General features: G+C 44.5%; 1 protein-coding gene across 1 annotated transcript in view; it reads right to left on the reverse strand.

Moving 5' to 3' along the window:
* Positions 1-10,892, reverse strand: part of CNKSR3 (CNKSR family member 3) — a 70,125-nt gene extending 59,233 nt beyond the window's left edge. The window contains exon 1 of the mRNA XM_014950853.1: positions 10,714-10,892. Coding sequence (XP_014806339.1) covers positions 10,714-10,765 — 52 coding nt within the window. The 5' untranslated portion in view covers positions 10,766-10,892. The remainder of the gene's footprint in view (positions 1-10,713) is intronic.
* Between the last annotated feature and the right edge of the window lie 2,656 nt (positions 10,893-13,548).

The raw sequence follows: 13,548 nt of genomic DNA on the forward strand, positions 1-13,548 counted from the left end.
CATTAAATCCTAATCATAACTGAGGGCAAACCGTCTCTTACTTTTTTTTTTAAATGCAGTGATGTCTAACACATTTTATTGTGAGATACAATCAAAACCAGCAAGAAATAAAAATGTTATTGGCAGGTTTGATTTCCAAGTTCTTATTTCAGTCACATGTGGATTTATTTATCTAGTGCTATTGCCTGAAATAGTGTGAAGTAAGTACAGTTAGAGAAAAGATGAAGGATTGTTTTCAAATACAAGGAAAAAACTATGATGCTCTGTTTACACAGGGATTATATTTCACAAGAGGTATAATATTACACCCTCTGGTGAGTACAACCTAAGTCCAAATACTACGTGGAATATGACAAATTTTTAAGAAGAGAAAATACAAGCACAGAGAATTTATAACATATTTATCTTTTGCATCCTCTTTCTTCCAAAGTTTCCATTACAGCTTGCGAATACAAGCACAGAGAATTTATAGCATATTTATCTTTTGCATCCTCTTTCTTCCAAAGTTTCCATTACAGCTTGCGTTAGGAATGCCAACAATTACTAAGTTTTATGTTTTGCCATAATCCTTTTAAAATTCTGTTTGGTGAAGCTAACAGAATACAAACACCAAGAATCCTGAACCTTGCAAAGGATGGAGTGAAGCAGTGAATACACATCACCACTAGAACTATCCAGGGAGGGGAAAGAAAAGCAAAAAAAAAAAAAAAAACAAACCACCACTTGTCCGAGTAGGTATTGGCATTTCACTATGTTCCCACCACCACATGTCTGAGTAGGTATTGGCATTTCACTATGTTCCCACTTTTCCTCTACAATACTCTCCAGGCACAGCTCCATCCCCTGGTCCCTGCACATGTTTTTCAGTCCACATTCTTCAGGCATGTCTGAACTTGTTCTTATAGCCCTCCTTTCTCAGGGGAAGTCCTACACAAGAGGGGAAAAAATAAACTCTTTATCCTTTATCATTCCCTTCTCCCTCCCCACCCCCACAGCCAAGCACAAGTCTTCTCAGCAGAACAGTGCTGAGATACCTGCTCAGGTACAGCCTTCTGCCTCCTGCAGCAGTGGGATAGCAGCCAATTCAAAATCAGATTTTCAAGGCACTGAAGTTATGATATTGCTGTCCCAATGAAACAGACTGGTAGATTTTCATTCTCCTATTTATAAGTCCACCTGTCACCAAAGGATTGCCTTTTGGCCATCACAGCAAGGACACAGCTCTTTCACAATGTTAGTTCAGGATGAGGAAAAAGTACTACCAAGACCTGGAGCTCAGAACAAAGCATCTTTGGAACAGGCAACAGTAGTAGCATCTTGACAGAATTATTAGATTATTAGATTACCCTCTCTTGTTAGATAAGAGTCTTTTACAAGCTAACAAAAGCTAGAAGGCCCAACAGAAGCCCTTAACCAATCTACCTCACTAATCCACTAGACTCATAATATATCCAAAGGAGGCAATACCTTGAGCCCTTCCCGTCTGCTTGGCTAGAGAAGCATCAGCATCAGACAAGATATCTTATATTTAATGACAAAATGGGCATATTGCATTCATAAAGCATTCATCCAGCAAACTTAATCCCAGTAATGCAAGACTCTTAAGATAAAAACAGATATCAATGATAAAAGGATGGCAACCTAAGCAACATTCATTTTGCACATACAAGACAGAGACGTCAGGATCATTAGCCTAGAAGCGTGTACCAACACTTGCTTTAGCAGAAGCCTTAGCCCTTGATGAGCACTGATTAAGTTTTAAATGAAGTTCTTTCCTTTGATCAAGGAGCAAGATAAGATCACATTTATGCCACAGAGCTTTGATTGCAACAGCACACCAGATGCTTTGCTTACCTACACCTAACTACTAGTGTAAGAAACAGTTCAAAAAAAGGTAGAGATTTTGTCATCACAGTGACAAAGAACTGTCCTTATATAAAAGGGTAACAGCACATATAAGAAACATGTACTCATCACAGATGCCATATGATAACATAATTTGGCTAGATACTGAATGCATGTTTGTAGACCAAAGTTACACAGCTCAGTGATTTGATTTCACCAAATCAAACACAGATGCTTGGTTTCGTCCAGCATGTGTGATGTTTGATGAAAATTAGCTACATTTCATAATATCATAAATATCTATTCTAATAGGTAATAAATGTTTAAAGCTAGTGAAGCAGATCAGGCTAATTCAGAGTACCTCCTGTAGATCCTTCAAGCTGTGAAATGTTATTGCTTGTACTCTGAAAAGGATGGGGGAAGGCATATGGAAACCTGCAGGCAATTTCCTCGTGCAAAGGAAGCGTGGCCCAGGGATATGAATGATAGCCTCAGACTCCAAAGTCATCTCACTCTGGTAATGAGAGCTGAACTGACAAAAGGACTGTATACCCTGTCTAACATCAGATGGGGATCCACAGTCAAACAGCATTTTTATTTCAAATTCCTATCTCACTCTGTGGACAAACATGCTAAAATCTGTGACAAATCCTGTGACCACGAGAAGCTAAGTCCTGAAGAACTACTGTAAATATGTGAGAGGTTGCTGCAAAGAATCACAGAATCATTTACATTGGACAAGACCTTTAAGATCATCAAGTCCAACCATAAACCTAATGCTGCCAAATCCCTCACTAAACCATATCCCTAAGCACCACATCTACCCATCTTTTAAATATCTACAGGGATGGTGACTCAACCACTATCCTGGGCAGCCTTTTCCAATGCCTGGCAACCCATTTGGTGAAATTTTTTTTCCTAATATTCAGTCTAAAACTCCCTAGTACAAATTGAGGCCATTTCCTCTGGTCTTATAGCTTATTACCTGGGGGAAGAGACCAACCCCCACCTCACTACAGCCTCCTTTCAGGTAGTTGTAGAGAGCAGTAAGGTCTCCCCTCAGCCTCCTTTTCTCCAGGCTGAACACTACCAGTTCCCTCAGCTGCTCCTCATAAGACTCACTCTCCAGACCCCTCACCAGCTTCAATGCCCTTCTCTGGACCCGCTCCAGCATCTCAATGTCTTTCTTGTAGTGAAGAGCCCCACATAGTATTTAAGATACAGCCTCACCAGTGCCAAGTACAGGGGGACAATCACTTCCCTAGTCCTGCTGGCCACACTATTCCTGATACAGGCCAGGATACTATCGGCTGCCTTGGCTATCTGGGCCCATTGCCAGCTTATATTCAGTCAGCTTCAACCAACACCCCCAGGTCTTTTTCCACCAGGCAGCTCTCCAGCCATTCTTCCCCAAGCCTGTAGCGCTGCGTGGGGTTGTTGTGACCCAAGTGCAAGACCCGGCATTTGGCCTTGTTGAACTTCATACAACTGGTCTCAGCCCTTCGATCCAGCCTGTCCAGATCCCTCTGTACAGCCTTCCTACCCTCAAGCAGATCAACGCTCCCCCACTACTTGGTGTCATCTGCAAGCTTACTGAGGGTGCAGTGATCCCCTTGTCTACATCATTGATAAAGATGTTAAACAGAACCAACCCCAATACTGAGCCCTGGGGAACACCACTCGTGACTGGCTACCAACTGGATTTAACTACATTCACTACAACTCTTTGGGCCTGGCCATCCAGCCAGTTTTTGGTTTTTTTTTACCCAGCAAAGAATACACCTGTCCAAGCCATGAACAGCCAGTTTCTCCAGGAGAATGCTGTGGGAAACAAAGGTTTTGCTAAAGTCCAGATAGACGACTTCCACAGCCTTTCCCTCACCCACTAAGCGGGTCACCTTGTCATAGAAGGAGATCAGGTTAGTCAAGCAGGACCTGCCTTTCAGAAACCCATGATGACTGGGCCTGATCACCTGGTTGTCCCGTACGTGCTGCACGATGGCACTCAGGATGATCTGCTCCATAATTCCCTGGAACTGAGGTCAGACTGACAGGTGTGTAGTTCCCTGGATCCTCCTTCCAGCCCTTCTTGTAGGCAGGCATCACATTTGCTAACCTCCAGTCAACTGGGACCTCCCCAGTTAGCCAGGACTGCTGGTAAATGATGGAAAGTGGCTTGGTGAGCACTCCCACCAGCTCCCTCAGTACCCTTGGATGGATCCCATCTGACCCCGTAGTGCATCTAAGTGGTGCAGCGGGTTACTAACCATTTCCTCTTGGATTATGGTGGCTTCATTCTGCTCCCTGCCCCTGTCTTCTGCCTCAGGGGGCTGGATATCCCGAGAACAACTGGTCTTACTTTTAAAGACTGAGGCAGAGAAGGTATTAAACACCTCAGCTTTTCCCTTATCCTTTGCCACTGTTTCCCCGCTGCACCCAATAAAGGATAGAGATTCTCCTTAGCCCTCCCCTTTTGTTGAGAAAGTATTTATAAAAACATTTTTTATCATCTTTTAAGACCAACACCTTCACTTTACAGAAAAAACACAATGGTAATCAGCTTTTCCATTTGATTCACAGCATTTGGAATTACTCATTAACAAATCTGTGTGAAGCTTCCCTATAAGTGAAAATCTTCTCCTAAGATGATGTAGCAAGCTGAAAACTGAGCAGTCTTGCTGCCCCTTCTGCAATCCCTAAATGTCACCAGTCATCATCTGTTTGATGTGCCTGGAAGGAGCTCGTCTGCTAGACCATGACTTAAACCAGGCAAGCCAGAAGTTTAGATTTAAGAAATCAAAACAGCAAGAACAAACACTACCCAAAGAAACCCACATATTTTTTGAATACTTGCTGACAGGCTGTATGCATGCATCACTCATAACTGCAATTCATCTAGTAGCATGTGTTGGATAACAGCCTTTTGTCAGGATCTTTTACTTAAGAAAATAAATCATCATGACAAATTTCAACATGCATTTTATCCAGCGCCCTGTACTTTGTCTTCCCTTAGCTCTTGCAGCGTGCTAGACAGCGTACAGAGAGAGGCATGATCCTTGGCCAAAAGGATTTACATGCTGAAAACATGGGGTCCCAGGCAGAAGTGCAAGGAATGAGCACATAACAGAGTAATGAAAATCTGACACTCATACATTTCATCAAAAATTAGGCTCTTCCTACAGAAGTCTCCAACAACAGATACAAATTACTTCCTGTCACTCATGGAAAAGCTTTAAAGATGGAAGAAAAAAAAGCAATCAACCCTTTGGCCAATCTCTGCACCTTCTATTGAGCAGTCAGAAGTTTGTCTTAGTAAGTGTACCATCTTGCATCTCTAGCTGGTTAATTCTAAGCAAGCATCTTCACTCTTAACACTACTAACCTACGTTCAGGTACTACCCAAATATACCATGTATACCTAAAATTCATTGTCAGAGTTTCATTACATTCCTCTACAAAAGTTACAATCAACTTTCCACTAATGTCAGTTGTGATTTTAGCATTTAAGATGTTGTTTTCCCAGACATTATGCTGACAGCATTCAGCTTCTAGAGTTTCTGATGTTTGGTTAAAGCAGTTTGAACAGCAACTTAACGGCAAATAAACAGAGCTGACTGTGAACATCAAAAGATCAGGGGGGAAAAAAAAAAAAAAAAAAAAAAAAAAATCACTCAACCCACAAGCAGCTCAAGGAAGTGCAACACAGCAAAAACCATGAAAGCATGATCTAAACACACGAACACAGAGGCCGACTTTGGTTTATTTTTTTCGTACACATTCACTGATCTTAGCAACAACGAATGAATAATTTTAAGACTGCAGTAGTACAAACTCGTTGTGCAACTCTTTACTTCAATTCAACCCACAAATAAATATAAATAGATGTATTTAGCATATGCACCTTTTGCTAGTAAAACATTATAGGCCAGTTATATTCAGAATTTTAGCCAAGGTATGCAAACAGTGGTTATTCAATGTTACTTTCTGATCATTTAACAAATAGTCTGTGAAAATATTTTTTAAATAATCAAATAAACAGAGTAAAGAGATTCTTCTGCAGCCCTTGTTATGGGCATCCCTCTACTCTTCTTCACTGGAAGTAAAATGCTCTGTCTTAAAAAAATAGCAGGAGTTTCTTAGTGTTAAATTTTCCTAAATAATCTGAACACAACAGCATTCACTTGAGAGTACCTACAGAGAAAAGGAAGGCCAAAAAATAACTCTAGTGCTATGCATTACCTAGAATTGTTTCTAAAACGCAGCTATGGTTTGCAGCTCCCACCACACACTGTTAACACAACTGACCTTGTTGAAATCTCCCTCGATAAGCAAGATAGCTCTAAAAAAAGAACACCAGGCCCTCACAATTAATTGCTAACTATTAATAAATGAGCATATTTTTCCCTCTCCTCCCAGGCATACCTATAAATAAATACAGTTGCCCAAAAACTTTACCAGGAATGGAAATCAGAGTATTTCATGACATAACAGGCCCAAGAATAAGTGATATCCATGAACTACTGAGGAAAGGAGTAACTAAACCTGGAGTGCAATAGAGACGCGTGATCCCCAGCCAGCTGAGTCTACAGCTACAGCCACAAAGACCAGATTGTAACGGAGCCTCACAACAACAGAGGCTTCTAACCACAAGCACGTCAAACTGTCTTTACCGTGTAAAATTTGGCTTGAAGTCACAACTGACATAAGTATGTGAGGCCTGGGGGCAGGGGGAAGAGACGGATCAGGCTACAGCACACAAAGAGGAGGCACAGTGATGTTCTCTAGTAAGACGGTGACATTTCTCACACAGGAGGCTCTATCCCATCCGCAGCTTTTCTCCCCCTTGCATTGTTTGAGGAATGACCTTAGCTAAGGGGTTCTCAGTACCCAGGGGCTTCCAAGACCAGAGAAAGTTTCTCTACATCATCAGATCAGTCTGTTTCCTTCAAATTGTTGCTACTCCAGTAAAATTAAGTCATTTTTGTACTGGATGTTTCTTCACATGCACAGCCCTATGGAATTAAACAGATTCTTGCTGGATGTGGACCCAGGATAGCCCAGAAAACTGCAATCCAACAGTCAAATAAATACCAGCAGCGTATTGCAGATGTGCTACAACTTCCATGGCCATACAAATGTCTCACAATAATCTGAGCAACTTCAGGAATCCCTCTTGAGGAGCTCTGGGGGAATTCAGTCTCCTGGGCACACGAGGAAGTGCTGTGAGACAAGTGAGGACTTTGAGCCCATAAGCATCTCAGCCTGCACAGGAGAAAGACCACAGGTCAGCTGCAACACCATCTAGAGGTTAGTTTATATCCCAACAAAGATCAACTCAAAATAAATAAATAAATAAATAAAACCCACACACACACACATCTCAGTGTAGTCAGGAAAACAGTGCAGGCTACCTCATTTGAAGAGCATAAACTCCGTGTCAACCCCACCACAAGTCAAATCCACACGGCATCCTAGCCAAAGTACCACCTTTTCATGGCTGAATACGGCCCCTAAATATTACCTGAATTAGTGTCACGCTGTAAGAGAAACCTGTAACTATACCATCACTTGCAGACAGAAATCAAGAAGGTGCTTATAAAAATACCAAATACAGTTTTCAAACACGGATGCTGTAGCTAAAATTATCACATCCTTGGTCAAAGCTTGTGAAATCTTCACCTACAGAGAAAATTGTTAGCAAGTAAAAGTGCAACTATTCCTCAGCAGCTTTGGTTTAACTAGACCCACTCTTAGGACCTACACAGCCTGCTACTGTCAGTACAGCACTCTCTGCCAGAAAAAACACCCTTGTTCACAAAAAATAGCAGCGTTCTAGTCTGAATTACCAAGAGAAGACAACCAACCGTGTTTTGTATCAGCTGTTGTTGGTAACAATGAACAGAGCACTTTTTATTTAAAACCTGCCCACAAAAATCTAAAAATATTCATGTTCAGCTTACTAATTCTTGATAGGTTCTATTTTAAATTCTAGATAAATGCTACTTACAGTATTTACCTAGGGATGAACAGCTCAAAAATCACAGAATAAAACTTTTCAGGATAAGAGTCACCTTGTTTAAAAAACTTAGTTCAAAAGCCACCTTAAAAAACAAACAAACAGACAGACAACCCCAAACAAACAAACAAGGTAAGTTCCCCAAGAGCAAATAAGCTAACTGTCCAACAGTGGTCGTACAGCTAACTTTTTGGGTCTGTTTCATGGAATGGGGCAAGTTTCCATGCTTCTTTTGCTTTGGGGGGGGGGCAAAAAAAAAAAAAAAATCAATTTATAGGTGTTTGACTGTAAAGGAGTTGGAAGGGAAAAAAAAGTTCCTGGAAAAACTCTCAGTTTTACATCAAATATTAAAATGGAGTAAATCAGACCACTTATTTCTGCTATTTGCTACATTTTTTCAAGATGTTTTTAGCATTGTATGATAAGCATGCATCATTATCTGCAAAACCGATCTCCTCACTGGGAGCTGGCATCTCCCATCACAGTTATTTATGTCATTCTTCTACACTACTTCTCCATGGCACCACAGCACTAACTACAGGCAGCAGATACTACCAACCAAATATTTTCTCCCAGAGCTCCACCAGTTCAGTGAAGATCACGGTATCACCTTTCCTAGGTGGCACATGTAAGAAAACAAATGGCATAAGCTCCCCTCCAATTATTTGTTTTATAAAACTAACCTTGAGAATTAAATCTAATATTCTAAAGGTAAAATACAGAATATTGGTCTTTGGTCAAACATAAAATCCAGTGGTTATGAACTACTGAGTAAATAACCACCTCAGATTAAAAATAAACTATGAAACACTGTGCTAATAAGGCTGTTAGGTAGCTATTAAAGTGTCAATTTTAATTTGCAGAGATGAAAGCGTAACCATAAAGAAAAGTTTTCCACATCTCATTTCTTTATTACAGTCTTGTCGTGGAGGGACTGACATAAAATGACGCTGTGCACCAAAGAGGTCGAAAGCCTACCTAGAAACTGAAAAACAACAACAGAAACAAAAGTCACCAGTAGTCTTTAATTTATTCCTTTGCATTTCAAAGGACACGTGTTTGCATTAGTCAGAAGATCCACCTCCCAACTAGAGGCAGCCCTCAAATTATTCTGCATAACACTAATTGAGGGTCCAGCTAAAGAGTTACCTGTTCAAGGAACTTGCAAGTAAAATAAATTATGCAAGAAAGCAAGGCAAGCATGCTTAAGTATAATAAAGCCTTTTAAAATGATTAGCAGGTTCTCTTTAATCTGGCAAGGTAACAAGCTTTCAGCGCCCAAGAGAAAAAACACAATGAGGGAAAAGCATTATATAAATATTCCACATGCCAAAGCAAAAGGCTTATTTCATCGGAACAATGCACTCCTGTTTAAACCAATACCAATCATAAAAAAAAAAAAAAAATCTTTCCGTGGAGGTTATTTATACGTTAAAGCATAACTTCATAGCACGTTTGTATGGAATCCTCTTCTGAGAAAGGCAGCCTGGACGGTCCCTCCCTGGCACTGGTCTGTCCTCTCCATGCACATGCTCATGCTCAGGAAGGCTGGGAATATCCATCCCGCACTGTATGAAAACATGAGCCTGCTCTCCAAATCTGCCTCAAGTCTCCAACCCAGCCCCTGCCAAGTGCTGACCACAGGCACGCAGTCTAATCACCATTATGGTCCTGAGACAGAGGAGTAATGGCTGCTATAAGTAAATGCCGCTTCTAATCCAGGGAAACTTTCACCTCTGAAAGCGTTCCCAACTTCACATCAACTTCAACTCCAGCAAAAGCCTGTGAAAACACTTGCTGTAACAAAAGGTGATCACGCTAAAACGTGGTCCTAACGAGAAAACAGAAGTGCATTTCATAAATCCCTCACCTAATTCATAACTATTTCCCTTTTCATTTATTTCCTGTAGGGTGGGAACAGCGACAGCAATATCCCAGCCGGCACTCAGAAAGCACTCACAGCGTCCAACCGGAGTTGACAAAACTCAGGTTCGATCAGCCTTCGGGAAAAAAAAAAAAAACCACCCCAAAACCGAAGACATCCCAACCCTGCAGAGGTCCGCGGCGTCCCCCCCCAACTTCTCCCTCCCACGGCAGAGCCCCCCACAGCTGGGGGCAGGGGCAGGCTCCCCAAACGCCCCCCCCCTCCGCACACCAGTCCCGCCGAGCCTCCCCTCAGGTGTGTCAATAGCGTGAAAAAGCCTCGAAACGGAGTAGAAAGTTTTGATGGAGGGAAGGGGGGGAGAGAAACAAGCGCCCACACGCTCCAGAGGTGCGGAGTGGGATGGACGGACGGACGGACAGGCGGAGGGGCCGCTATTCAACCCCCCGAGGGGGAGCCCAGCCTTTTAATCCCCTCACCGTTAAGCAGGATTAAGGGTTCTTGCTTACTTAAGCTGGTTTACAAAGTTTTTGCTTAACTCACGAAACTGAAGGTTTGGGGGTTGTTTGGTTTTTTTTGACCAGCGAGCGGCTTTTGCTGGAAAAGCTGGAAGTTAACTTCTTATACCTGCCTGAAGAGTTACTATCTCCCATGCCAGCAGACTGGCTGGCAACGACCACAGGAGAAGGGGATCCCAGCCCTGGGGAGGGGGGACCCCTCTGCCGGGACACGTACCCCTTCACCTCAAGTAAAAAAAAACAAAAAAACAAAAAATCAACCTTAACACCCACAACACGAAGCACGCACAAGTGCACTAACAGGGAAGGGGAGGCAGCAGCCGGGAAGGAGCCCGAAGCCGCACACCGGGGGAGTCCCGGGGCGCACCAGAGGCAAAGGCGCCCATCCCGCTCGCCCCTACACCGGCCATGCGGCCGCCCCCCCCCCCCGGCCAACCGGGCCGCCTTCTTACCCTTCGTCCAGTCCACCACTTGCTTCGGGCTCCACTTGGTCACCGGCTCCATGGCGGGGAGAGGGGCGCCGACTCCGTCGTCCCCCCTTCTTCTTCTTCTCCCGCCACCGCCAGACTCCCGGTTCCCCCACTCTTTTCTCCTCACACTCCCATCCCGGCAGCGCCGCTCCCGGGGGCCGGCCCCCTTCCTCGGCCTGGCTCCTCCCGCCGGCCGAGGCCTAGGCTCTGCCCCCGCTGCCGCTCCACCCCCAAGGTGCCGTCGAGGCCGGGGCCCGGGCGCAGCCGTTAACGGCCCGAGGAGAAACTTCCCGGGATCCCTCACGGCTCCTCCCGGGAAAGGGGGATGAAACGCTTCTCGCCCATCAGACTCCTCGCCTGGGAAGGAAGAAAGTCCCCAAATCGTCGAATAACCTCTTTTCCTCACGTTTTAGTGCCCTTCCCGTCCATAGGCCGCGTCCAGCTTTCGAGGCTCTGGAGCGAGGGGGATGGCACCTCAGGTGTTGTCGTGCCCCAAAGCCACCGCTCTTGGGACCCTTTTGTGGTGACGCAAAGCCAGGCTCGTCACCCAGCTTCGGTGGCGTCACAGCCCCTGTGGCACTTTTAGCAGTGACTGAATCACAGAATCTCATGGGGTTGGAAGGGACCTCTGGAGATCATCTGGTCCAAGCCCCCTCCGCCAAAGCAGGTCCACCCAGAGCAGGTTGCACAGGAACATGTCCAAGTGGGTTTTGGATATTCCCAGAGAAGGAGACTCCACCACCTCTCTGGGAATCCCGTTCCAGGGCTCTGCCACTCTCAAAGTGAAGAAGTTCCTCCTCATGGTTAGGTGGAACGTCTTATATTCAAGTTTGTGCCCATATCCTCATGTCCTATCCATGGGCAAAAATGAAAAAAGACTGGCCCCATCTTCTTGACACCCATCCTTTAAGTATTTATAAGCATTGATTAGATCTCCCCTCAGCTTCCTCCAGACTAAAAAGACCCAAGTCCCTCAGCCTCTCCTCGTAGGAGAGATGCTCCAGGCCCCTGATCATCTTTGTAGCCCTCTGCTGTACCCTCTCCAGCAGTTCCCTGTCCTTCTTGAACCGGGGAGTCCAGAACTGGACAAAGTACTCCAGATGGGGCCTCACCAGGGCGGAGTAGAGGGGCAGGATAACCTCTCTAGACCTGCTGATCACACTCTTCTTGATGTACCCCGGGATGCCATTGGCCTTTTTGGCCACAAGGGCACATTGCTGGCTCATGGTCATCCTATTGTCCACCAGGACTCCTAGGACTCAGAGGTGCTCTCTAGCACATCAGTCCCCAACCTGTACTGCTGCATGGGGTTATTTCTCCCCAGGTGCACTCCCCTACACTTGCCTTTATTGAATTTCATCCAGTTCCTCTCTGCCCAGCTCTCCAGCCTGTCCAGGTCTCTCTACATGGCAGCACAGCCCTCTATGTGAATGACCCCTCCCAGTTTTGTATCATCAGCAAACTTGCTGAGGGTACATTCCATCCCCTCGTCCAGGTCAGTGATGAGTATATTGAAGACAACTGGACTGCAGCCTGCCTTCAACCACGCTTGGTCCCAGTATTGGTGGCACTTGGGAGTTTTGTTTCTGAATCCTGCACTTAAAAGCGTCCTTGGGTGTGGAGGATGTTTCACCACAATAGATTACTTCTGTTTCACTGCTCTCCCTTGGGAACTTCATTAAGCCATCAGCTGTACCTCAGGCTCGCTTTCCTCAGAGGAAATCTGTCACTTGTGTCCTGGCCACCTCCTGACACCCACGTAACACCCCCAGGGTGTCAGTCTCCACTCCTAGGTTTAAGTTCTGACCTCCAACACTATGTGCCCACCATACTGACCTCCACCGTTCCTTCCTACCGAACACGTAACTCAGCCTACAGCCACTTTTCAAACCATTAGCAGCAAGATCACTTAGGGGATCTGGTTCAGCAGCAAATTCCAGCCCGAAGCCCTTTTGTAACACGCACGAAGGTCTCGCTGCTCCTCTTCCTCAGCAAGGAAGAGCAGAGTGAACTCTGCTGTGACCATAAGACTGTGAAATTTTAACTTGGCAATATCAGAGATATTGCGGGTCAGCAGCTGGGATTTCAGCGTCTCCTGAAGCCCTTTTGTAACACGCACAAAGGTCTCGCTGCTCCTCTTCCTCAGTAAGGAAGAGCAGAGTGAACTCTGCTGTGATCATAAGACTGTGAAATTTTAACTTGGCAATATCAGAGATATTGCGGGTCAGCAGCTGGGATTTCAGCGTTACCAGTATCCCACTGTTTCCATCGGCTCCCATCTCTGTCCATCTGTCACGCGCTGGAAATGGGACAGGAGCTGTCTGTTCTGTGTGTGGCTGCACAGCGCCCAGCTTTCCCACCGCAGCATAAACCTGTACACACTGCTGCACATGGACAAGAAGAAATACTTCACCACTCCTCGTTTGTGGAATTAGTAGTTTAAAAAAAAAAAAAAGGTCTTTTTGCATGTATATGTAAAAACTAGTAATTTGTTGATTCTTTTTCTTTCTTACACGGTGGATGAAGGTGTATTTTTGTTCTTGATTATAAGGTAAATTCATTATAATGACTTTATTTATTTGCTTTTTATTTTATGAGAAATTAAGCCTGTCAATTAACTTCTCTGCCTATCAGAAAGATTAAAATGCAGCTCACCGCAGCTTTAATATTGGTGCAACAACCAAAAGTTTCTCAATTCCCCATTGAATCGTGTTGTCATTCACACTTAAAGGGCAACAAAACAGCAGCTCTCCCCCCTCGCAGAGGCCTGAGTAAACAGATGGGCCTTGCTCTGTGCCCTGCTAATGGCTTCACAAG

Source organism: Calidris pugnax, unplaced genomic scaffold (assembly GCF_001431845.1).
Source record: "Calidris pugnax isolate Ruff unplaced genomic scaffold, ASM143184v1 scaffold24, whole genome shotgun sequence".
In the NCBI taxonomy this organism is placed as follows: Eukaryota; Metazoa; Chordata; class Aves; order Charadriiformes; family Scolopacidae; genus Calidris; species Calidris pugnax.